Here is a 21,606-nt window from a genome sequence, read left to right on the forward strand (position 1 = left end):
GTCTTCCCTCTTGTCTTCATTTGTTTTCCATGTGTCATTCACATTATTTCTTTCTTGGTTTCCAACTTTCTCACACCATCTCATTGTCCCTGTTTCTGTGGGCTCTGACTAATGTTAACACGTAATGTTTTGTATCATACTTTAAATATCCCCCCACTTCCTCTATATCTGTTTCCTCGTAGAAGCTGTATTGTCTCAGCCTCTACTGCTCTGGTCTCTACCTTTAGGGAACAAGCAGCTCCTTTGTTTGTAGTAAGGTGTAAATCCCCGCTTGTGAGAGCACACATATGGCTGCCTTTGTTTCTGTCTGGGCGGCTCTGCCTCCTTCCACGATCTCTGCCTTCCCTGCCTCTTTCCTGCCTCTTCTGAGCTCACTGTGCCTTGAGGACGGGGTCTCCCTCCACTTCAGCTTCTATCAGCAGGCAGCTCACGCCCCAGGTGATCATACTGGCGGGAGACCTGATTAACTCCTCCTCTTGCCTGCAGACGAATTTAGCTCTCAGGGCACAAACCAGCCCTGAGTCCTGGCACACCCTGCCCTGAGCTGACAGAGGACCCAGGGAGGCAGCTCTTTCCCGTGGGTGAGGGTCTAGAGCTGTCATTGGTAGGGGTACTCTGTCCTGCGCTGGGGCTCTGGCCACCCTTCCACTGCCCCAACAGATCCCCCATCCTTGACTTCTCAGAATCAGGCTAAGAGGGGGTGGTGACCAGAGCCTGACCACCCCAGCTCTCTGCCTCATCTCCTGCTCCCAGGGCCCAAATTGTCGTCACTTTCTCAGTGAAGTGTCTGGTCATTTTCAGAAGCAATTTCAGGAGAATCTGCAGCTGCTGCTCCCTATCCTGCTTTTCCTTTCCCAGGGCTGAAGGCACTGTCACCTCTCCGGGCTAGGGATCAGGGGAGAGTGAGGGGTGAGGGTTCCTGACCTCCTTCCTGTCCTCCCCCATCAGTCATGTGGGTGGATGCTAGGCTAAGGAAGGCATGTGGGGATCCTCTCTTCTTTACTCTCCCATTTCTCCCTCCCTCCTCCTCTTTCCTGTCTCTGCTTCTCTTCTCTTCTGGAATTCAAGAGCATGTGTTTTCATCCCCTGAAGCCTATAGGGGCTGTTTCCCTACCCTTGTCATAGGGCTTGAAGTAGCTCCATCATGATGGGAGAAGCTGAAGTTCTGCCTCCCACTCCCCATCACCAGTCCAACTCACTCAATCTTGGCTGTTTGAGCCTCTGATAGGCACAAGTCATCCCAGCACCCCCTAACCCCAACGAGGAGTCATTCTGCTGTCTCATGGCACAAACCAGCTCTCGCTCAGCCCTCCTGGCTCGGCCCCATCCTGCCGCAGGCTCTGAGGGACTCCTGTTCCTCATGCTGCAGGTTGTCTCCCAGCTGTGTCCTGGCCAGGGGGTTTGGCATCCTTCCATTCCTCACCGGTATCTCTCCACCCAGTGTCACCTGTGGCTCTGGCCCCTCCCACAGCATCCTGCAGCACCCCTCTAGGATGTTGAAGGGGTCCACGTGTTGCCCCGCAAGCTGTACATGTGGTGGACATACACAGGCCATCTCATGCACACAAGCACATTCTCCACCTCAGCCCTCGGGATGGGCTGACTAGCTCGTCTCATCTCAGCTCCCCCATTTCCTGGCCTCACCTCCAACCTGAATCAGCAGTAAAGAGAGGGGTGGGCCCCAGAGGGGATCCTTCTAGGGATTCTGCTCCTCTAGGCCAGTGACAGTGTCTGAGACGTGGCTCAAGTCACAAGTGTTCAAAGGAAAAAACAGCTTCTTTGTAGCTGCAGTACCTGCTTTACATGCTATTTGCATATGATCTGTGGGCAAAGTGAAGCCCAGCCTGTCCTTGCCTCCCTCCTTCATCACCTCTCTGACTTAGCACCAGCTCTTTCAAGTCTTTGCTAATCCCAGAGATCAAGGGGTGATCAATTCTCCCTGCCATTCCCTTGCTCCCCCGGATCCTTGGCTCCTGCCATCCTGCAAGATGCCTTATCATCAAAGGACATTATTCATGTTGGACCTTTGCTGAAGCCTTGCTTCCCTGGTACTAGGGCGTGGGGGCTGGGATGAATGGGGTGGTGGAGGGCAGGAGGCTGACATAGAGATGGGACCCAGGAGACTTTAGTCCTTGGCCCTCATCTAATATGTTCTTCCTCCTGCACCCCTAATTCCCCTCCAGCTTGTATGGCTTGGACCTCCTTTTCCAGATTGGTGAGAGGAGAGGAGGGGAGGAGGTGGGAGATGTCCAGGTCCAATTAAAAATAGCACCTGAACGTCTCAAAGGCATGAACCAGTCATATTATTTACATGTAAACAGCCTTCCCCTTCTGCCCTTTATCCCAACCCTGAGTCCGGGGCCATGGTTTCCCCAGAGAGCCAAGTAATTAGCTGGGTAATTACATTAGGCCCCAGTGGCCTCTCACGTAATCCCATGGGGTCTCAAAGAGTCGGACACTGAGCAAATGAGCATGCAGGAATATGACCTAGCTGCTACCCTCACTTGGGGATGAAGCTGGAGTCCCGTGCAGCCAGAATGACTTCTTAGTATGGCCCAAGCCTGAGGGTGGGTGGGCTGGGGAAAGAAACATTTCAGGACTCTAGCAATGCTTGAGAGGCTTTATGGAAGATCCACACTGTGGGCTGCAATGCAAGAAGCTAGACTCAGGCTACCTTTTTTGTTTTATAAATAAATTTTTGTTGAGCACCTATTATATGCCAAACACTATAGAGCTAAGAATCCAATAGCAAACAGATGAAAAGTTCTTGCCCTTGTAAAGATGACATTCTGGTGGGAGGTGAGATAGACAGACTTTACAAGTAAATTTGTAGTATGTTTGATGTAATGTATGAAGAAAAGAAATGAGGGGATATGGAGAATAAAGTGGTAGTAATTTTATTAAAAATTTCCTGGCCAAGCTGAGAGGGATGTGGGACCTTAGTTTCCCAACCAGGAATTGAACCTGTGCTCCTGCATTGGGAGCTCAGTGTCTTAACCACTGGACTGCCAAGGAAGTCCCTAGTGGTAGTAACTTTAAATAGGGTGATTGGGAAAGGTGCTGGTGAGCAGGAACCATTATAATACTTATGCAATAGAGCTATGATTCTCTTCCAAATCCCAAGATATAGAAGAGTACCCGGTCCCAATCTCTAGGTCTTTTCGGGAGGTGGACCCCCACCCCTCTGGGGGACCTAACTCTCCCCTTACTGGTCAAAGTATAGACCAGTGCAGTACAATGAAGGGGAGGTTGGGAGTGAGAAACACCTGGATTTGAGGCTGTTCTCCAGGAGCTATATGTCCTGAAGCATGTGTCTGAACTTTATGAGCCTCAGTTCCCTCATCTGAAAATAGGAATGTTTCCCACTCACACAGTGGAGGTGATGAAAATCAGTTGAATAGCTCTCTGCTGAAAGTGAAAGTGAAAGTGAAGTCGCTCAGCCATGTCCGACTCTTTGCCACCCCATGGACTGTAGCCTACCAGTGTTCTCCATCCATGGGATTCTCCAGGCAAGAATACTGGAGTGGGTTACCATTTCCTTCTCCAGGGGATCTTCCCGACCCAGGGATCAAACTTGGGTCTCCCACATTGGAGGCAGACGCTTTAACTTCTGAGCCACCCTTGCAAATGTTCAAATTCTTCCTCCATTATAAATAAACACTGAGAGTGACGACTGCTCTGAAGCCGGCTTTCACTTCATCTCCCCTCATCTCCTATGGCGGCATTCTTTCTCTCTGGGTCTGTCTCAGATCCTGACTCTGACCCTCCCCTGGGGCTCTCTTACCTTGGGGGCCTGAAATGAGCACAGTGAAGCCTCTCAACTGTGGGGCAATAATTAGAGGCTTGAAAGTTCAGGGGAGAAGATGCCTGAGTTGTTTGGAGACAGAGTGGGGGATAAATGTAACAAAGGAGAAAAAGAAGCAATTAAGAGATCAATGCTGGAGCGGGGGCGAGGGGAAACAGCTTAGCCGTGGCGTTCTGTTCCTCCTCTCAGAGACGACAGCAGGAAGGATAGAAGTGAGAACCCTGGAAGGATGCAACAACGTCAGGCTGATTCAGGGGTCAAGAAACGGGGTGGGAGGCCCCAGGGGAGGGGCACTGGCCCTGGGGAGGCGATGGAGGGAGGCAGACGCTGGAGGTTTTGCACTAGCCACTGGGGAGAAGTGCTGACCCTAAGAGGTTTAAGGGCCAGTGCGATGAGTCAGCTCCAGCTGGAAGGAGGACAGAGGGACAACCGAAGACTGGAGAGGTGCCAGACTCACCTCCCAATCATCCGGGATGGGATCCTGCTCATCCTGGTGGTGGGGACGGGGGGTGGCCAGAGAAGAACCTGCCAGAGATTGGTTTGGCCTGGCAGTTGAGGCTGGAAGTTTAAAGGGCAAAGAGCTGGTGTGTGGATATGGAGGAGAAAGAGCCCAGGGACCTCATCTGTTGAGTTGCATAAGCAACATTATCGCTTAGTGCGCCCAGCTCCAGGGCTGCTGGACTGTGAGTTGCTGGATAACCTCAGCTCACTGCTGGGTTTGTGGTGTGTGTGTGTGTGTGTGTGTGCGCGTGTGTCTGAAGCCTATATCCCCCTTCACCCCCACCAGCCTCCCGCCCCGCCAGCCACCCTGGGATTGGTGATTCTCAGCCCCTCCCCCGGCTCCCCCAGACCCTCCCAGAGCCTTTATCAGGGAGCTGGGCAGGAGTTCCTGCCACATTCCCCAGTCCCTCCACTCCCTGTTTCTCTCTTCACAGCAGCAGCACCAGCAGCGTTCGTGGGGAGCGGGCAGTGCTTCCGGCCAGCTCCCTGATCCTGCTAGACCATCTGTCCCAGGCTCCAAGCTGATCCACAGGTAGGCACAAGCCAGAGAATGTTGGATGGATAGGAGCTGGCACCAGAGGACAGGGGTGGAGTCAGGAGGGAATAAAGGTGGCAGCCTTTGATCAGGGAGTGGGCTACTGGGCAGGTGAGCAGAAAGAGGCGATAGGGGTTGATGTAGTGATGCCTGGAGCCTGTGGATACAGACTGATTCTTCCAATATTTAGAAAGTTTTGGCCTAAGTCTTAGGGTATCTAGGGCTGGAAAATAGCATTCAGGCTCCCTCCTCAGCTGACGAACGAAACAGACCCTTGCAGGTCCTGTCAGTCTATTATCTTCCCTGGGAGCTGGAGCCCCCGGCATTGTTGCGCCATTGCTCATTGCCAGGTGCACAAACTGGGGGAACATGTGATAGAGGCTGGGAGATTGAGCCCCTCCAGCTCAGAGACTCTCACTGACCAAGGCTGGGGTGGGAGAGTTGGGGGCTGGGGAGGCAGGGTACTGGTGGTGAATGCCTCCTGCATTTGCACCTGTGTTGTGTCCTCCTCCTCCCTGCCTCCCCTGTCCTGTCTCTCTGTCCTCCTAGGCATCATGCGGAGCGCCCTGCTGTTTGCAGTCATCCTGGCCTTCAGCTCAGCTCGGAGTTTGGGTGCGGTCTGTGAGGAGTCACAGGAGCAGGTGGTGCCCGGTGGGGGTCACAGCAAGGTAAGGCTCCCCCTCTGGTTTGCCACCCCGGCAGAATACCAGACACCATCATGGGGGCCACACTCTGCCTGTCCCACCTCTGTAGGGAGGAAGGTGGGATGGGCGGGTGGGGAGTTACTTGGATTATCCACCAGAGGGCTGGACTGCCCTGCCTCTCTGGGGGCCTCATGTTCTCCCAGTATGTCTGTCAGTGTCTCTGTCCCTCTGCATGTCTTTGACACCTTGTACGTAAGAGGTGCCCCACTGATACATTGTTTGTTTGATTGGTGACCTGGTGAGTGGATGGTGCTGGATAAGGTGGTCTCAGGTTCCCTGAGTCCAGCTCAGGTTCTGTCCCTTTGCAGGGGGGCAGGTCTTCCTCACTCCCTGGATGGCATGAAACAGTCAGAATTTCTCTCCTAAATAGTCGTTTGTATTCTTTGTTACCTGTCAGTTTTATGTCTTATGTTGTTTTAAAAATTCACATAAATTCCCTTATCCCCTGCTCTTCCACCCTTAGTAACCTCAGGTGCTCCTAAGATCCCAACCCTTTCTTTCCTCCTGTCCTATGTCCCCCTCTAGCCTCTGCTTAGTCAGGATAGGAAACAAAAAATCACAAAACAAGTTGGGCCCCAGTTTCTGAAGTTCCTCTAAGAAAAAGAATAGGAGTTGTTAGAATAGGGGTACTGGGGGAGAACAAGGAGGAAGTCTTTTCAAGGTTTTGAAAAGACAGCAATTATATTGGTACGAGTGCTTTTAAGATGATTACAGGTGGAACTTATTACAAATTCAGCATGTGAAGTCTAAATGCCTCTCCAGCTTGGATCTGTTTAGCATCTCATTACAGGAGGTGCGCAGAGTATTTGAACAATTTGGGGAAGTGGTTGCGTGGGAAGCTGTGGGCTGGGCAAAGAGACATCATCAGTTTTTGTCCAGCTGGTGAGGTGTCCCAAGGCATGATGGGCTGGCAACCTTGCAGGTGGTAGCTGCTACACGAGCTCCAAAAGACCAGAACCAGTTCAAAATACACAGAGCAAGTGCCAAAGGCTGGACACTGCGTTCGGAGCCAAAGTTTCAGCTGGAGACCGAATATCTGGGTCTGTTACTCTGAGACAAATGTGCTTTCCGACCTTGCCCTTCTTGTCCAGTAAAAGAGAGGTTGCCTTCCTGCCCCTTCTCCCTACAGGTCCATGAGGATGAGATAAATTGGGATGAGACAGGAGTAGGATGTATGTGTGCCTGGGCAGCCAGGTTGGCATGTGTGAAACCACCAAGATGATTAAGAACCCCTGCTCAGCAGCAGGGCTACAATGGGGTTCAGTTGTGGAGGAGAAGAGACTTCATTCTGAGCATGCTGCCTTCTGAAATTCTAAATCCGGGGCGGGGTGGTGGGGAGAGAGACAGAAAAACACAGGCAGAAGCCAATGGAAAAGAAAAGAGAGGGAGCGGCGGTGGGAAACACAGGGAGAGAAACACCCATGGACTCAGTGGAGAGTGGGGCGATTCCAGGATGGCTGGTGGCCCCGGCTGCCTACACCCACGTGTCCCCAGGACCACGTCCTGTCTGTGGCTCAATCATGGAGCACAGACCAGAGGATACTAGCTCTGTCTGATGAACCTTTCTCAGAAATTCCTGGCTCACTCGATTAGTGGGGCAACCATATCCTTGGTCAGACCGGTTCCGGATGTGCCAGGGTGAAAAGAACCAAAGGCCCTTTTCACTGAGAGGTGGCAGGAGCTGTGAGGGGCCCCAGGAGTCTGTCCCCTTTGAGCTTGGGAGATAGCATGACCAACTGTCCTGGTTTTCCCAGGACTGTCCCAGCTTGAGCACTGAAAGCCCCACACACCTGGGCAAACTGGGGCAGTTGGTCGGCCTACAGGGATACCCAACGTGTTCCCTCTACACGTGCCTCCCAAATCTTGCCATGAATCACCTGGGAGCCTGGTTAAGACTCAGATTTTGTCTCAGTTGGTCTGGTATAGGACCAAGATTAAGTATTTTTAACAAACTCCCAGAGGTTATGCTGCTAGTCCACAATCTGAGAGCCCCCTTCTCTTCTAGTGTGAAACCAGAGGAAATCCGGAAAGAAATAGGATGTCAGGTTCAGCTGTGATGAGCTCAGGAAGAGGCCATTTCTTGTGGGAAAAGAGTGAGAGGACTGGGGGTGAGCCTTCTCCTTGGCCCTCTTTGTCTCTCTCCCCCAGAAGGACTCAAATCTCTACCAGCTGCCCCCATCATTGCTCCGGAGACTCTATGATAGCCGCGTGGTCTCCCTGGATGGATTGCTCAAGATGCTGAGCAAGGCCAGCGTAGGTAGGATACAGCCTCAGGGAAAGGGGTTTGGGGGGCAGGATTCTGAAGATTAAATAGGCCTGGGAGACCCTTCAGGAGGGAAGGAGACTGGAGATGGCTTCTTGAATGATTGAGGGTTGTGATCTGAACCCCCTCCAATCGTCTCTTTGCAGATCCCATTCCCCAGTTACATGCTTGTTCTTGCTTCACAGGTCCTAAGGTGTCACCACTTCCCCAGAAACGTGAGTAGCCTCCTCTCCTTCCTGACCTCTGCTGACCACTTGCCCAGAGCTCCACGGGCACAGGGCCCAGTGACTATTTTGGCTGGCCCCGGTTCCACTGGTGCAAACAACATCCCAGCTGCAACTGCTCAGTCACCCTCTAGAGAGTGTGAGAGGCCCCTGGGCGCCAGAGGAAGCAGGTGTGGGGGGCCTGGTGAGGTCTTCCTCCATGGGCGTGGTAGTGCAAGTCAAGAGGATCTCTTGGTGGCTGTGAAGATTCTAAATCAGGCACCTGCTGGGTGGGAGAATTTGAGAGTTCTTGAAAGATGGGGGAGAGGGAGGTAGACAGAGAGGGTGGGCTAAGGGGACAGCCTGCTAACTGTGGGGAGGCAAGCTGTGGTGAGATACAGAAACAGAGACCAGAACCCAACCTCAGAAATCTTGACACCTGTCTGGGGAAATATATCAACCCCTCATCGTGATGGTTGACAATGTTGGCCCTTTTTATGCAGGTGACATGCATGACTTCTTTGTGGGTCTCATGGGCAAGAGGAACCTCCAGCCAGGTAGGAGCATGGTGGGAGGGCTGGGGTGCTGGCAAAGGTGTAGCAGAAGTCAACTGCTTCATGTTTGTCAGTGGGGGGAAAGACAGGACTTTCCCTAGCTACAGTGAGGGCTCCTCTACCCCTCTACTCAATCAGCTTGGACCCACAGTCCAGCCCTCCCCAGGAGCAAAGCGGGGAGACCTTTCTAAGAAGGTCCTGCTGCAGTTGGGAAAGGGTCAGAGAGGCTTTGCTTGCCCCTCCCCCATTTCCCAAACAGAGAGTCCCTCTTCTTCCTAACTCTGTCGTCCAAAGCTGTCCTGCATAGCCAGCCCTTTGCTTTTGGGTTAGGGTGAAGGTCATAGTCAGAAAAATCCCTCCTAACTTCACCCTTTACATCCCGCCAGACACTCCTGTTGATATAAACCAAGAAAACATCCCCAGCTTTGGCACCTTCAAGTACCCTCCAAGTGTGGAATGAGGTAAGGACTTACTCAGGGCGAGGAGAGGGGATTGTGGGTATGTGGTGGGGTAGGAGGGGCGTTGCCAGAGGATCATTTCCTCTGATGCTATGGGCATTAATGCTCATAGTTAACACCCTAAATACATCCCAACACTTAGAAGTGTGTGCTTGTCTGTGACCACACACACACGTGTGCACACAGAAAAACACACAAACACACACACACATACCCCTTTTTCTCATCTCTTTCCAGCCTCATTGATCCCGGCTTACAATTGAGCTGGAGTGAGTTGGGGGAAATGGCAAAAGGAGGTTTTCCCCTGGGGTTTCTTTGATGGAGAACTTCTGTTGTTTGGACTCTGTTCTCTTGTGATTTGTGCAAAAGATGGAGAGATCATTATTGGATAATTATAGGTACCACATTTATTCCCACGTGAAGCATTTTGCTTCCCAGGGAGGCTGAAACCATCCAGATCATCGTGAATCTTGGGTTACCGGGTCCACTATAGAGTTCTTTGCAAGGATGATTCTTGCATTTCTTTCTAGAAATGCAAGAAAAACTCTGAAATCTAATGGGGATTGGCTGGAAACTGTTATCGTAATTGCTCTGTGCAGAGTAATGAATAAGAGCATGGCCTGAGTTTGAACCCTGGATCTGTCACTCACTAGCTGTGTCTCTTGGCCAGGTTACATAATCCTTCTGTGCCTCTGTTTCCTCATCTGAAAAGTGGGGATGATAATATTATCTCACAGGGCTGTTGCTGTGAGTCTAGGTCAAGTGTTCAGAACAGTGCCTGGCACATACCATTGTACCTTGGCTTCACTGTGACTGTCGCAGTCTGGGAGGTGTAGGGAAGGTTCCAGTGTTGCCTCGGTGGGCTCTGGTCTGTCTGTCTGAAGTTGTCTGGGCTGGAACCTAGGCCTGAGTCGGCTGACAGTTCTTCCACTTGGTATGTGAACGTGAGTCCCCCCGGGGGAAGTGTGTTGTCAAAATGCGGAACCATCTGCCCTGACACCAGCTTTCCACACATAGCAATAGCAGCTCACTGATGGCTTTCTTTGCACCAGCTTCCCAAGAATGGTGTTGGGGGAGGCAAAGAGAGGGGTCAGGAAGCCTTTGTCTTCCTAGAGACTCCTGCCCCTCTCCCTGAGGCCCTATTACCCCCTCTCATTGGTTTCAAGGGAGACCCAAGGACCAGGAGCTGGCTCTCAATGAGACTGCCTGTGCATGACTCCCAGGCCCAGAGTCATGACTGTGCCCCCCATTCAGTGTTGGGCGAGGGGGCACAAAAAGCTGTAATAACCGTAACTCGCTGATTACATGGTACTTACTGTATCATTTTGCTCTCTTTAGATTGTTATTTCAGTCTTGCCGACGGCCAGATAATTATACGGGCAGCTATATCTGGATGACATACTCTCCCCAACGTTATGCATCGGCCATAAAGATAATTACAGTGCAATTTTGCCATAGTATTTTATACAAATGGCAGAAACAAGCACATTATAGAAATCTACTTGTAATGCTTTCTGGTGAATCTAGGCTTTTTCGGAGGGACTGGGCTCATAATTGCAGCCCTCATAATCTCACCACGGATGGCGCATTCCGAACCTGTTAGGTACTGGGGAGAATAGACTCAAGGCCTCTGGGGCTGGCATGTAAAGATTAGATGAGATGGATCAACACAGATCATCCTGCCGTCTAATTTCATTCATGTGAAACTGCTGAAAAAGGAAGTGATCCCTGGACCTGTCCTTCCTCTGGGAGGTTTCTGGGAAGAGGAGGAGGGACTGGGTGAGGCCAGGGGAGCATTAGCTCCAAGATGCATTGGACAGGGCTGTGTGTATGCCTGGCTCATAGGGATGCCAGGATGATATGAACTTTGCCACTACGTCTTTCTGTGTGGACCCCTCAGACCACGCACATGGTGTTTATGAATGGGTAGTGCAATGCACATAGCAGCCGGGAAGACGCAAGCAACTATAGCTAGGAGAGTTTTTCAATCCTCTAGTTCAAAGGCTACATGGAGAGCTGAGGGCTAAGGCTTCCATTCTCTCTACTGCTCCCTTACAGAAGCCCCTCCCTTTCTCCCCCACCTCCCTGGTGGGTGGGTGGTGGGAGTTTTAAGGACAGAGATGTGATCTGATCTTTTTTTTGGTCCTCAGCACTCCACTCCTGGACTCCTGGGCTACATCGTGAAGACACCCACCCCTGGATGCACACGCTTCTATTTCCCTTCCTCCTCCCTACCCCTGTAACACTCTTGTGCTTTGACCCCTTCTTCTCTCTGTCCCACTGGCTGCAGAAACTGCCTTGTGAGCATCCCCAGTCCCTGTAAATCATTGACTACAGATTGCCCTGGATTTTCTGTAGCATCCTACAAATATAATGTCTCTCTCTATTCCTCAACAATAAAGGATTTTTACATATTATGACCTACAGGATGTATTTGGTTGGTGGATGGGTTTTTCTCTTTCTTGACTCTTTTGGCTGTATCACACACACACACACACACATATGATACACACACTTATATCATATATAAATGGAAGTTTCTTTATTTTGTACACATGTCAATTTTCCCAACACTGTCTTACTCGTTGCTTCATATAGTTAGTTTGGGAAGATTTGTTTAGTGATTGAAAGAAGAAATGAATTTGGAAGATGGTTTCTAGCACTCAAAGACTTTCACAGACCAGCTTTAGATAAAGAAAAAAACAAGGATTTCCAGGGTGGTCCACTAGTTAAGAATCCACTTTGAAATACAGGGGACCCAGGTTCGATTCCTGGTGGGGGAACTAAGATCCTGTGTGCTGAGGAGCAATGAAGCCAACGTGCAGTAACTACTGAGCCCGAGTGACACAAGAGAGTCCGTGATTCACAAGGAAATATCCTATATGATGGAAAAAAGATCCCGCATGTTGCAACTGAGACCTGATGCAGCCGAGTAAACAGATAAATATTAAAAAAAGAAAAACCAGATATTCTGTATTTCCAGGATGGGCCTGGGAGACATTAACCCCTGACTCCTACTCTGTAGAGAAGGGAGATGGGGATGATGGCTGTGCAAAGACCCAGCCCCAAAGAAGGATGCATCTGTAGCACTACTATTTCTCCATCCCCCGATATTGGGCTTGGGTCCTATGACAGGTAGTGGGATGAGATGGTGACCCACAAACAGAGTTTACAGGCTAGCAGGGCTTTGGGTCAGCAAACAGCACTTGATCTTGCTAGGTTGGAATGTAGACAGGAAAGTTACTGTAGGAGCCGAGAAGGAGGAGAGCAAGATCTCTTGAGCTTTAACTGGTCACTTTAGTTATAAAGGGAAAATGTTTATTTCCGACTCTTCTGTAATGCAACTGTTACCAGCCTCTGTAATGGTGGTCTAGTAGTCTGCAGTGTATGTAAGGCACTTAAAGGAGGTATGTGTGGGTGTCTTTTATTAATCTTATGTGCCACCCATCGCAGTCCACTGGTCCCAAATGGGGGTTCTGTACCTTAATTGAAGAGAACAGCCTGAGAAGTCCTCAGGCTCCCTGCCTTAGCTTAGTGCAAGGGCCTTGGCCATGACCCTGAACCACCCTCATACAAAGGGTGGTGCAAAGCATTTAAAAATAAAATTGTTAAAAATAAATAAATAAAAATTAAAAGATTGGCATCTGGAGATGTAGGGATGGGAGACGTTCTGTAGGACTGAACCTTTATCCTATGAAACCTGATACTATTCCCAGGTAGATAGTGTTGGAGCATTGCTTGTTGGTGTGGGAGATCTCAGCTAGGTGCTCAGCTTTCCCAAGGCTGGGAAAAGACAGGGCCATGGAGCCAGAGACTTCTTCCTGCAGGTCCTTCACCCCAGTGAACGTTCTCTCTTTTCAGAACCTGACTGGGGCAATTTTGGGCCCACAGCTCCATGGTGGGGGCACTTACCTGGGTATCTCTGGTGTCTGGTTTACCACTAGAAGTCAGAGAATCTACCTGCAATAAAGGAGACCTGCGTTCGATCCCTGGGGTTAGGAAGATTCCCCTGGAGAAGACAATTGCAACCCACTCCAGTATTCCTACCTGGAGAATTCCATGGACAGAAGAGCCTGGAGGGCTACAGTCCATGGAGTTGCAAAGAGTCAGACATGACTGAACGACTAACATTTTCACATTTCAAAGAATACCCTCACCCCAAACCTTGAAGGCTTTTCTCAATGAGTTATCATGTTAGCATTTCAAAATTATCTACCTAGATTGTTTAAAAGTGGGATAAGTTTTGCAGAGTCTGGGGGATTTATTTGGGTCATGAAAGCTTCTGCTCAGATGTGAGAGTCAGGCCTGTGCTTTGCCTGACACCAATGCTTTGCCAAGTAGGAGCATAAATACAGAAAGGTTGCTCTCTAGTGGGACTGACGAAAACTGCAGTATTGGGGATTCCAGGAAAAATGAAGACCAGCTTTAAATTCGATTCCTGGTTTTGTGCTTGGAGAATGTGTGAAGGAATCCTGGCCTTCTTCTTCCTATTGGAAGGAGGTTGATGCCCAAGAGGGCCTTGAATCAATAAGACCTTGGCCTAATTCCTGGCTTTTCTCCATTTAGTTTTGTACATCTGTGTTATTGTGATTATATGGTGATTTACTTCAAAGACTTTTGTATTAAAGGTTCTAGACCCAATTCAATGCATGTGGAGGGGGAGATCTCTCACACCAACAAACAAAGCTCCAACACTGTCTACCTGGAGATAGTATCAGATTTCACAGATTGAAGACTCAGTCCTATGGAACAACGTCAGATGCCAATCGTTTAATTTTTATTTGTTAATTTTTAAAATTTTTGTTTATTTAAAAATTAATTTTAAATTGGAATATAGTTGGGTTACAATGCTGTGTTAGCTTCTGCAGTATAGCAAAGTGAATCAGTTATACATATACATATATCCACTCTTTTTAATATTCTATTCCCATATAGGTCATTCAGTTCAGTTCAGTGTAGTCGCTCAGTCATGTCTGACTCTTTGTGACTCCATGGACTGTAGACTGCCAGGCTCCTCTGTCCAGGGGATTCTCCAGGCAAGAACACTGACTGGAGTGGGTAGCCGTTCCATTCTCCAGCGGATCTTCCAGACCCAGAAATCAAACTCATGTCTCCTGCGTTGCAGGCAAATTCTTTACTGTCAGAGCCACCAGGGCAGCCCATATAGGTCATTATAGAATATAATAGAATTCCCTGTGCTATACAGTAGCTTCTTATTAGTTATCTATTTATATAAAGCAATGTCTACGTGTCACTCCCAATCTCCCAATTTGCCCTTCTCCCCCTTCCCCCTCGGTAACCGTACATTTGTTTCCTACACTGTGACTCAATTTCCGTTTTCTAAATAGGTTCATTCGTACCATTTTTCTAGATTCCACAAACAAGTAATATCATGTGATATTTGTCTTTCTTTTTTACAACTTTGTTTATTTTTGGCTGTGCTGGGTCTTCCTTGCTGCATGAGGGCTTTCTCTAGTTAGGTGAGCAGGGGCTACTCTCCAGTTGTGACGCACACGTTTCTCATTGTGGTGTCTCTTGTTGCAAAGCATGGGCTCTAGGGTGCATGGGCTTCAGTATTCGCTGCTCTCAGGCTCAGTGGCTGTGGCCTGTGGGCTCTAGAGTGTGGGCTCCGTAGTTGTGGTGCATGGGCTTAGTTGCCCTGCAGTATGCAGAATCTTCCCAGACCAGGGATCAAAACCATGTCCCCTGCATTGGCAGGTGAATTCTTAACCACTGGACCACGAGGGAAGTCCACTTTTTCTTTTTTGTGTTTGTATCTATTGTAGTTTGGGGATTTGCTGTTGCCATGAGGTTTTGATTTAGCAGTCCACATATGTACAAGGTTGCTTTAAGTTGTTGGTCTCTTTCCTACCTGGAGAAGTTCCTTTAACATTTGTTGTAATGTTGGTTTGGTGGTGCTGAATTCTCTTAGCTTTTGCTTGTCTGTAAAGCTTTTGATTTCTCCTTCAAGTCTGAATGAGAGCCTTGTTGTGTAGAGTATCCTTTGTTGTAAGTTTTTCTCTTCAATTATCACTTGAAATATATTGTGTCACTCCCTTTTGGCCTGCAGAGTTTCTGCTGAAAAATCAACTGAAAACTTTATGGAGATTCCCTTGTATGTTATTTGTTACTTTTCCCTTGCTGCTTTTACTATTTTTCTGTTTATTTGATTTTTGTCAGTTTGATTACTATTTGTCTTGGCATGTTTCTCCTTGGGTTTATCCTCTATGGTATTCTCTGTACTTCCTAGACTTGAGTGGGTGCTTCCTTTCTCATGGTAGGGAAATTTTGGTTATAATGTTTTCAAATATTTTCTCAGACGCTTTCTCTTCTCCTTCTGGGACCCCTATAATGCTAATGTCAGTATGTTTAATATTGTCCCAGACTGTTCTTTTCTGTTCTTTTCATTCTTCTTTCTGTATTCTGTTTTATGGCAATAATTTCCACCACTCTGTCTCCCAGCTCACTAATTCATTCTTCTGCCTCAGTTCTTCTGCTGTTGATTCCTTCTAGTGTATTTTTCATTTCAGTTATTATAGTATTCATCTCTGTTTTTTCTTTAAATCTTCTAGCTTTTTGTTAAACATTTCTTTTATCTTCTCAATCTGTGCCTCCACTCCCCCTCCCCCAAGATGTTGGATCATCTTTGTTATCATTACTCTGAATTCTTTTTCAGGTAGATTGCCTATCTCCTCTTCATTTAGTTGTTCTTGTGGATTTTTCTCTTGTTCCTTCATTTGCAACTTATTTGTCATCTCATTTTGTCTAAGTTTCTGTATTCATGGTCTCTTTTCCGTAGGCTGCAAGATCATAGTTCCTTTTGCTTCTCGTGTCTGCCCACCTTGGTGGGGGTGAGGTTGGCTTGTGTAGACTTCCTGGTGGGAGGGATTGATGTCTGCCCTCTCGTGGGTGGAGCCAGGTCTTGTCCCTCTGATAGGCAGGGCCGTAACGGGTGTGTTTTGAGGTGGCTGTGAGCTTGGCTTAGCAGTAAAGAATCTGCCTGCAATGCAGGAGATTCAGGAGACACAGGTTCAATCCCTGGGTCAGGAAGATCCCCTGGAGAAGGAAATGGCAACCCACTCGAGTATTCTTGACTGGAGAACCCCATGGGCAGAGGAGCCTGGCAGGCTATAGTCCATGGGGTCGCAAGAGTCGGACACGACTGAGCGACTAAACCACGGCCATTCCTCCTCTGGAGTTGTTCACCTGTAGGTGAGCTTAGTGGTGTCACCTTATACCCATTGTGCGAGCTCTCAGTTTACGCTGTTGTTGGCACTGCTGTCAGCCCCACCTTAACTGTGGGTATGCTGGCAATTGACCCTATGTCTCTCAGACATTTTTTTCATCAGACCACCAGCATAGATCCTCTAAAGTCAGATCCCAGGATACCAGTATTCATGGATCTGGACTCTGTGCTATAGGGGAGTTTGAACTCTAGCCTGGCCCAACCCCTCCTTGTATGTGCCCACAAAATCTATAGGTGCTAAAACTAGGTCCATCTTGGCTGCAGGAGCACTCGTGGTCCATTCAGATGTTCTGTAGGTGCTTGAATTTACAAACTCGGCCACATGGGTATCATTTCAGGGTTTGTGCAGCTGCTAGGACAGATTTCAGCCTTTTTCCTTAGTTGCACAGACCCTGGGGTTCAGACCCCACAAAGGCCTACTCTCAAGGCTGCTCTGGAGCATATAAGTCTGCCTGGTGAGGAGCAGGTGTGGAGGTGGTATGGTGGCCCAGGTTGTGGGAGCCCTGGCAGTAACAGGCACACAGGGGAGCAAAAGACCACGGGCACAAGAGAGCTCGACCCAGTGGGGGCCTTTCTTAGTGCCCAGGGAGGCAGGCCCCAGCGTGTGGGGGCAGAGTCTGCAATGGAGGCTCCATCCTCATTCAACAATGGTGCTTTGCTTCTATGGCAGCCACGGTTTCCTCAAGTGTTCTGGTTGCACATTTCCTCACTCCTGTCCCCTCAGGCTATCTCCTTGCAGCTAACATCAGTCTTCTCCTTGGGTTTGCTCTCCAAACCTCATGTTCCAGCCCCCAGTCCTTATGTGTGTTAGCAGACACATGTCTCAGGTTAGGGGGTTCAGGGCTGTGGCAAGGACCATGTGTTTAGGTCTCACTCTGTTCTGCCTGCTGCAGACGAGTTACTGCACTCTCCTCCAATAGTCCCCAAAGCTCCCCTTCTGTCCCAACTGATCTCCCTGCTGGTGAGGGGGCTTCCCTGGATGCAGGAACCTTTCCACTCCTTTAGCCCCTCTCTTGAGGGGCACTGATCCAGTCGTCCTTCCTTTCTTCTTCTTTTTCCTTTCTTCTTTTTTTGGGCTTCCTGGTGGCTCAGATGGTAAAGAATCTGCCTGCAATGCAGGAGACCTCGGTTGGATCCCTGGGTCAGGAAGATTCCCTGGAGAAGGGAATGGCTACCCACTCCAGTGTTCTTGCCTGGAGAATTCCATGGACAGAGGAGCCTGGTGGGCTACAGTCCATGGGGTCACAAAGAGTTGGACAGGATTGGGCATCTAACACTTTCATTTTATCATCCTACTCCATTATGTAGGGAGTTTTCTTGTCCTTTTGGGCATCCATGGTCCTCTGTTAGTGTTCAGCTAGGGTTCTGTGAGAAATGTTCCATTTGTAGATGTGGCCTTGATGCATTTGTGGGGAGAGATGAACTCCACATCCTCCTACTCCTCCGCCATCTTGACCTCTGCAGATGTCAATCTCAAACCCAAGTTGTTAACTGTCTACAGATTGGAGGGTCCCACAACTCTCTCGTGTTCCACTGATTTGTTACTGTGGTTCATAGAACTCAGGAGACCTGTTTACTCACAGATCACCAGTTTATTATAAAAGAATATAACTTGGGGACACCAGATGGAAGAGATGCATGAGGCAAGGTATGGGGAAAGGGGTGTGGAGCTTCCATGCTCTCTCTGAGCATGCCACGTTTCTCTCTTTGAATCTCTACATTTTCACCAATCCAGAAGCACTCCAAATCTAGTTCTTTCAAGATTTTATGGATGCATCATTACATAAGTCTACATTCCCTGGTGGCTCAGACGGTAAATTGTCTGCCCGAAATGCGGGAGACCCAGGTTCGATCCCTGGGTTGGGAAGATCCCCTGGAGAAGGAAATGGCAACCCCCTCTAGTACTCTTACCTAGAAAATTCCATGGATGGAGGAGCCTGGTGGGCTACAGTCCATGGGGTTGCAAAGAGTTGGACACAACTGAGCAACTTCACTTCATTACATAAGTATGATTGATTAAATCATTGACCAGTGATAATTGATTTAACCTCCAGCTCCTCTTTCCTCCCTGAAGGGCAGAGGCTTGGGACCGAAAGTTCCTTGGTTCTCCTGGCAACTGGCCTCTGTCTTTAGGTACAGTCCCAAAGTCACCCAGTAATGTAACTAAAGACATCATTATGGCTCTCATCACTTAGGAACTTCCAATTGTTTTAGGAGCTCTGTGTTAGAAATGGTGTGCTTGGTTGCTCAGCCATGTCTGACTCTTTGTGACCCCATGGACTGTAGCCCGCCAGAATCCTCTGTTCATGGGATTCTCCAAGCAAGAATACTGGAATGGGTTGCCATGCCCTCCTCCAGGGGATCTTCCCAACCCAGGGATCAAACCCAGGTCTCCCACATTGGAGGCGGATTCTTTACCAACTGAGCCACCAGGGAAGCCCATATAATATATATATATATCATATATATTTATGTATATAAATGTATATGTATCTGCACATTTACTTGTGCAAATACATGGAATTTTAAAACATCAAGAAGAAAGGGAAAAATTGGCACATAAGTGAAAGTGAAGTCCCTCAGTTGTTTAACCAAGGACTGAACCCACGTCTCCCGCATTGCAGGTAGATTCTTTACTGTATGAAACACCAGGGAAGTCCCAAAACACTGAAGTGAGTAGCCCATCCCTTCTCCAGGGTGTCTTTCTGACCCAGGAATCAAACTGGGGTCTCCTGCATTGCAGGCAGATTCTTTACCAACTGAGCTATCAGAGAAGCCCATTAGAAATGGTGGTGAAGATCAAATATATATATTTCTTATTATAAATCATAATATCACAAGTATAAATGATACAAACTTTAATCTACAACTTTAGGGAATTTGTAAACATGTGAAGTACATTTACAGCACTCTAGAGATGGTTAAGGCAGTTGGTCAGAAAGATTGAACAGGCCCAAGACTCAAGTCTTGCAGCCTAATATCTTAGAGTCATGCTAGAGCTTATGAGTCTACTGGTTGTGTTAATAAAAGAAACAGCCCCAAATGGAATCACTTGTACTAAGTCCCATGTCAGTTATCCAAAACTTAATGCCTACCCTAACTGCAATTTTAGCCTCTCCCAGGAATGTGGCCTTTAACCAGGCAATCTGGAATTACCTGGAATTACTTAAAGGAAGGGAGACAAAAGTGGATTGCCTGAGACAATCCACTCTGTTTAAAAGCAAAATTCAACTAAGTTTGGAGATCTGACTTTATTCAATGATCTATGAATCAAGTGGGTTTCCCTGGTGGCTTAGATGGTAAAGAATCTATCTGTAATGCAGGAGACCCGGGTTAGATCCCTGGGTTGGGAAGATACCCTGGAGAAGCAAATGCCTACCCACTCCAGTATTCTTGCCTGGAGAATTCTATGGACAGAGGAGCCTGCTGCTGCTGCTGCTAAGTCGCTTCAGTCGTGTCCAACTCTGTGTGACCCCATAGATAGCAGCCCATCAGGCTTCCCCATCCCTGGGATTCTCCAGGCAAGAACACTGGATTGGGTTGCCATTTCCTTCTCCAATGCATGAAAGTGAAAAGTGAAAGTGAAGTCACTCAGTCAAGTCCGAATCTTTGCGACCCCATGGATTGCAGCCTACCAGGCTCCTCTGCCCATGGGATTTTCCAGGCAAGAGTACTGGAATGGGTTGCCGTTGCCTTCTCCACAGAGGAGCCTAGTGGGCTGCAATCCATGGGGTTGCAAAGAGTTGAACATGACTGAGCTTCTAATTGTATTGTATTTGAATCAAGTGGCATTCCATCTGGCAAATAGAAAGGTGCTCTAAAGAGTTGTTAAAAGAAGTTTTTAAAGGCAGAAAGACGATGGGACAAGGAAGTCACAAATAAAAGAAAGGATTGTTTCCGATAAGACCACCTTCCTTTGGGGGAAGGTAAGTGTCTATGAGGTGATTACCTCACTTGTGCTGGCTAGGTAATTTCACATCGACCGGTTAAAAGTTACGTTCCAGGGAGAGGCTGAAACAGCAATTAAGATTGTTTTGTTGGCATAGAGCTTAGCACAAGTGACTCCATTTTGTGCCTATTTCTTTCTTTTTTTTTTTAAGAACTCTTTGATAGAAACTTCCTTTTCCTGGTCTCTTTAGCCTATAAAAGCCTTCTATTTTGTACGGTTCTTTAGAGCTCTTTTCTATGTGCTAAATGGGACGCTGCCTAGGTCTGAATTGTTGAATAAAGCCTATTAGACCTTCAAATTTACTCAGTTGAATAGTTTTTTAAGAGATTTACTGTCAACAGTAGGACTGAAGGAGATCTCTGATGGCTTCAGAGACAATAAGAAACAGGCATGATCCCTGCAAATCCTTTTGCGTTCTCTGTCTCTCGCTGTTTCCAAGGGCCACAAATAAGTTCCTCTCAGTTCTGAGCTCCACTCATTGTCAGCCTCGTAATGTAATTGGCGTTCCAATCCAGGGCAGTTCAGCTTGAGCTAGCACATGAGTCCAGCCAGAACCCAATCCCCTAGCCCTCTGTTCAGACCATAATTCCCCGACTTGAGTGGAAAAACTCAGCGGTTGGTTTGTCCCCAGACTCCACAGTGGGAACTGCTGGCATTTAGTCTGCAATTCCACATTTGTTTGAAATCTTTCCCAGATTGCACGCTGGGAACTGCTGGTAGCAGCTGCGGTTCCTCATTTGTTTGGAATCAGCCTGCAGCCCCCATTGTTTGGCGTCTGCTGGCTCAGTCTTTTTTCCAGTCCCCAGATTGATGGGAATTGTTGGTGGGACACATAGGGACTTTTCTTGGCCAAGCTGCAGTGACATTTCTTGGTTACTGCTGGTGTGTTAAGATGCACACGCTTGTTTGTCCCTCTTACTGTAGATAAAGGCTATTGTTAATGGGAAGCTTCGAAGCCAACAAGCCACAAAAACTGATGAGCATTTAAAAGCTGTTAGAGTGCTCATCACCTAACAGAGAGACGCCCATTTTAGGAAAATTTGGTCATAGAATGCCAACATCAATAAAATTTCCATGCAAAGAGATACACTTGTAAAACATCACACAATCTCCAGCCCAGTGGCAATTCTTTTTAGGTATTAGTTTAGCTTCAAAGCTTCCCTGGTGGCTCAGAGGTTAAAGCGTCTGCCTTAGCTTCAAGAGACCCAAAATCTTAGCTAAAAACGTAACAGGAGTCTTAAGCTCCAAAGAGTGAAGCACACCACCTTCTGGCATACCTGCCTATTTTATGTCTAAGAATGATGGCTCCAGAAGCAATAAATACCTACAAAAATGGCAAAATCTTACTAAAAACACAAAAAGTATCTAGAACAACACCCAGGCCTCCC

At 48.2% G+C, this 21,606-nt stretch overlaps 1 protein-coding gene across 2 annotated transcripts; it reads left to right on the forward strand.

Annotated features, from left to right (window-relative positions):
• The first annotated feature begins 4,570 nt into the window (after nucleotides 1-4,570).
• TAC3 (tachykinin precursor 3) lies at nucleotides 4,571-11,449 on the forward strand. 2 transcript variants are annotated; one of them, XM_061416766.1, is made up of 7 exons: nucleotides 4,571-4,838; nucleotides 5,391-5,509; nucleotides 7,697-7,802; nucleotides 7,994-8,023; nucleotides 8,515-8,568; nucleotides 8,952-9,026; nucleotides 11,174-11,449. In XM_061416766.1, the coding sequence occupies exons 2-6, from the start codon at nucleotides 5,396-5,398 to the stop codon at nucleotides 9,023-9,025; spliced, it is 378 nt and encodes a 125-aa protein (XP_061272750.1). In that variant the 5' UTR covers nucleotides 4,571-4,838; nucleotides 5,391-5,395; the 3' UTR covers nucleotide 9,026; nucleotides 11,174-11,449. The 2 variants fall into 2 exon arrangements, with proteins under 2 accessions (XP_061272750.1, XP_061272749.1); XM_061416765.1 differs by having other exon boundaries at nucleotides 4,580-4,838; nucleotides 7,694-7,802.
• Nucleotides 11,450-21,606: the final 10,157 nt, after the last annotated feature.

The sequence above is a fragment of the Bos javanicus genome, chromosome 5, assembly GCF_032452875.1.
Source record: "Bos javanicus breed banteng chromosome 5, ARS-OSU_banteng_1.0, whole genome shotgun sequence".
Lineage (NCBI taxonomy): Eukaryota > Metazoa > Chordata > Mammalia > Artiodactyla > Bovidae > Bos > Bos javanicus.

What these genes read in the sequence shown, in the direction of transcription:
- TAC3 (XM_061416765.1), top strand. Translation starts at nt 5,396, where the DNA reads ATGCGGAGCGCCCTGCTGTTTGCAGTCATCCTGGCCTTCAGCTCAGCT. An exon ending in CCGGTGGGGGTCACAGCAAG is followed by an intron (nt 5,510 to 7,693) that starts GTAAGGCTCCCC and finishes TCTCTCCCCCAG; the next exon opens with AAGGACTCAAATCTCTACCA. An exon ending in GTCACCACTTCCCCAGAAAC is followed by an intron (nt 8,024 to 8,514) that starts GTGAGTAGCCTC and finishes CTTTTTATGCAG; the next exon opens with GTGACATGCATGACTTCTTT.